Raw genomic sequence first — 2142 nt, 5'->3', positions numbered from 1 at the left:
TATATATACATATATATATATATATATATATATCCTGGTGAATTTTCAAATTATGTAATTTACTAAAAAGGGGTAGAAAATTCTTGCAATATTCACTGAAATGAATAATTGCATTAATTAATTAAATATGTTATGTTAATTTGCCAGCTTGTCAAAAAGAGAAAAATAGCCAACAAAGGAATGAGAATTTTATCTTCCTTTAGCTACTAAGGTACAATTATCGTGTTTCTGTGAAATTTTTCATTACAGCCTATCACATCACTACCAAGGAAGTTGAGCTGTCTTAGCACAGATACAGACAACAAGGATAAAGTTAGCCTGCCTCTCATGGGATACAACGTTTAGAATCAAGAATTCAAAAGTGCAATGGACGAACTGTCATCAGACTTGGACATACGTAAACTTGATTTTCAGAACATGACTGAAGTCACTCTCTTTATATTAAGAGGCTTCACAGATAATTTTGACCTGAAAGTTGTCTTATTTTTACTCTTTCTTGCGATATATCTCTTCACACTGATAGGAAATTTGGGCCTGGTTGTACTGGTCATTATGGAGGCCCGCCTCCACAACCCTATGTACTATTTTCTCAGTGTCTTATCATTTTTGGATGCCTGTTATTCTACAGTTGTGACCCCCAAAATGTTGGTCAATTTCTTAGCAGAAGACAAATCCATTTCCTTTATTGGATGTGCAACCCAGATGTTTCTCTTTGTGACTTTGGGAACCACAGAAGCCTTCCTGTTGTCTGCAATGGCTTATGATCGGTATGTTGCCATCTACAACCCTCTCCTCTACTCAGTGAGCATGCCACCCAGAGTCTATGTGTCCCTCATCATTGCCTCCTATGTTGTTGGTATTGCTAATGGCACGATACACACAATGGCCACTTTCAGTCTGTCTTTCTGTGAATCCAATGAAATCAGTCATGTCTTCTGTGATATTCCCCCACTACTCGCTATTTCTTGTTCTGACACTCAAATGAACCAGCTTCTACTCTTCTACTGTGTAGGGTCTATTGAGATGGTCACTATTCTGATTGTCCTGGTGTCCTATGGTTTCATTCTGTTGGCCATTCTGAGAATGCGTTCAGTTGAAGGGAGGAGAAAAGTGTTCTCCACGTGTGGTTCTCACCTGTCTGGAGTGTCCATTTATTATGGCACAATATTCTTCAGCTACATGAGACCAAATTCCAGCTATGATTCAAACCATGACATGATCGTGTCTATATTTTACACCATTGTGATCCCCATGCTGAATCCTGTCATCTACAGTTTGAGAAACAAAGACGTGAAGCAAGCAATGAAAAAAATTGTTGAAAGAAGTTAGTAATTGACACGTTTTTAGAATTGAATAAAACTAAAAGAATCTAGTGATGCCCTTCAAGTAGATCAGAAACTAGATAAAAATGATCAGGAATTTAAGAGTGAGATCATTCAATATTGTTCCAATATTGTGTCTCTTGTATGCAAATATGCATAATATGCAGCTCCAAATGCATATTAAACATTGTTGGACATAAATGTTGTCGTTGGTTTTTTATAACTACTTTTCACTTAACCTAAACACAGTTCATATTTTTAATCCTTTACTATTAAACAATAATCATATTGCTTACAGAAGTTCCTTGGCATGCATTATGGAGTCTGTTGTGAAATCCTTAGGAATGAATTCCCATAAATGAATAGAACCAAAACAACAAAATACAATGTTGTTTACACCCTAGTAGTCTGACTTACATTTTGATTTATTCACTGTAATCCATACAAGTGTGCTCATCTTATATAATTCATATAATAGCAAGTCTTAAAAGATAGAGTTATAAATGAGTGATGGGATAAGATGTTGTTTTCAAATTTTTTTCTTTTAAAGATACTGTCCAGAGGGGTTACAGTTGCATGAGTAAGGTAATGAGTACATTTCTTGTCCAGCATTATTACCCCATCCTTTGCTTTTTTTCTACTATCCCTTCCCTCCCTTCCTCCTCCACACCTACCCCCACAAATTGTAATGTTCATTCCCAACATAGTGTCTGTGAGTCTCATTGTGGCAATGGGTCATCCCGTGCTCTTGTTTCAATATTGTGTTATTCTGCTTTCTCTTTGCTAATTAGATAAATTATATTCTAGAGGCAGGGTACCA

The 2142-nt window shown here is 36.2% G+C and overlaps 1 protein-coding gene across 1 annotated transcript; it reads left to right on the top strand.

The window, feature by feature from the left end:
• The first annotated feature begins 336 nt into the window (after window positions 1-336).
• LOC122105229 (olfactory receptor 5T3-like) lies at window positions 337-1329 on the top strand. Its single transcript, XM_042676378.1, has one exon. The coding sequence runs from the start codon at window positions 367-369 to the stop codon at window positions 1327-1329; it is 963 nt and encodes a 320-aa protein (XP_042532312.1). The 5' UTR covers window positions 337-366.
• Window positions 1330-2142: the final 813 nt, after the last annotated feature.

This window comes from Dipodomys spectabilis, unplaced genomic scaffold (genome assembly GCF_019054845.1).
Source record: "Dipodomys spectabilis isolate Male_0828 unplaced genomic scaffold, ASM1905484v1 ptg000030l, whole genome shotgun sequence".
Taxonomy (NCBI): Eukaryota; Metazoa; Chordata; class Mammalia; order Rodentia; family Heteromyidae; genus Dipodomys; species Dipodomys spectabilis.
Note: the sequence above shows the minus strand (reverse complement) of the source record. Positions and strands in the feature narration are given on the sequence as shown.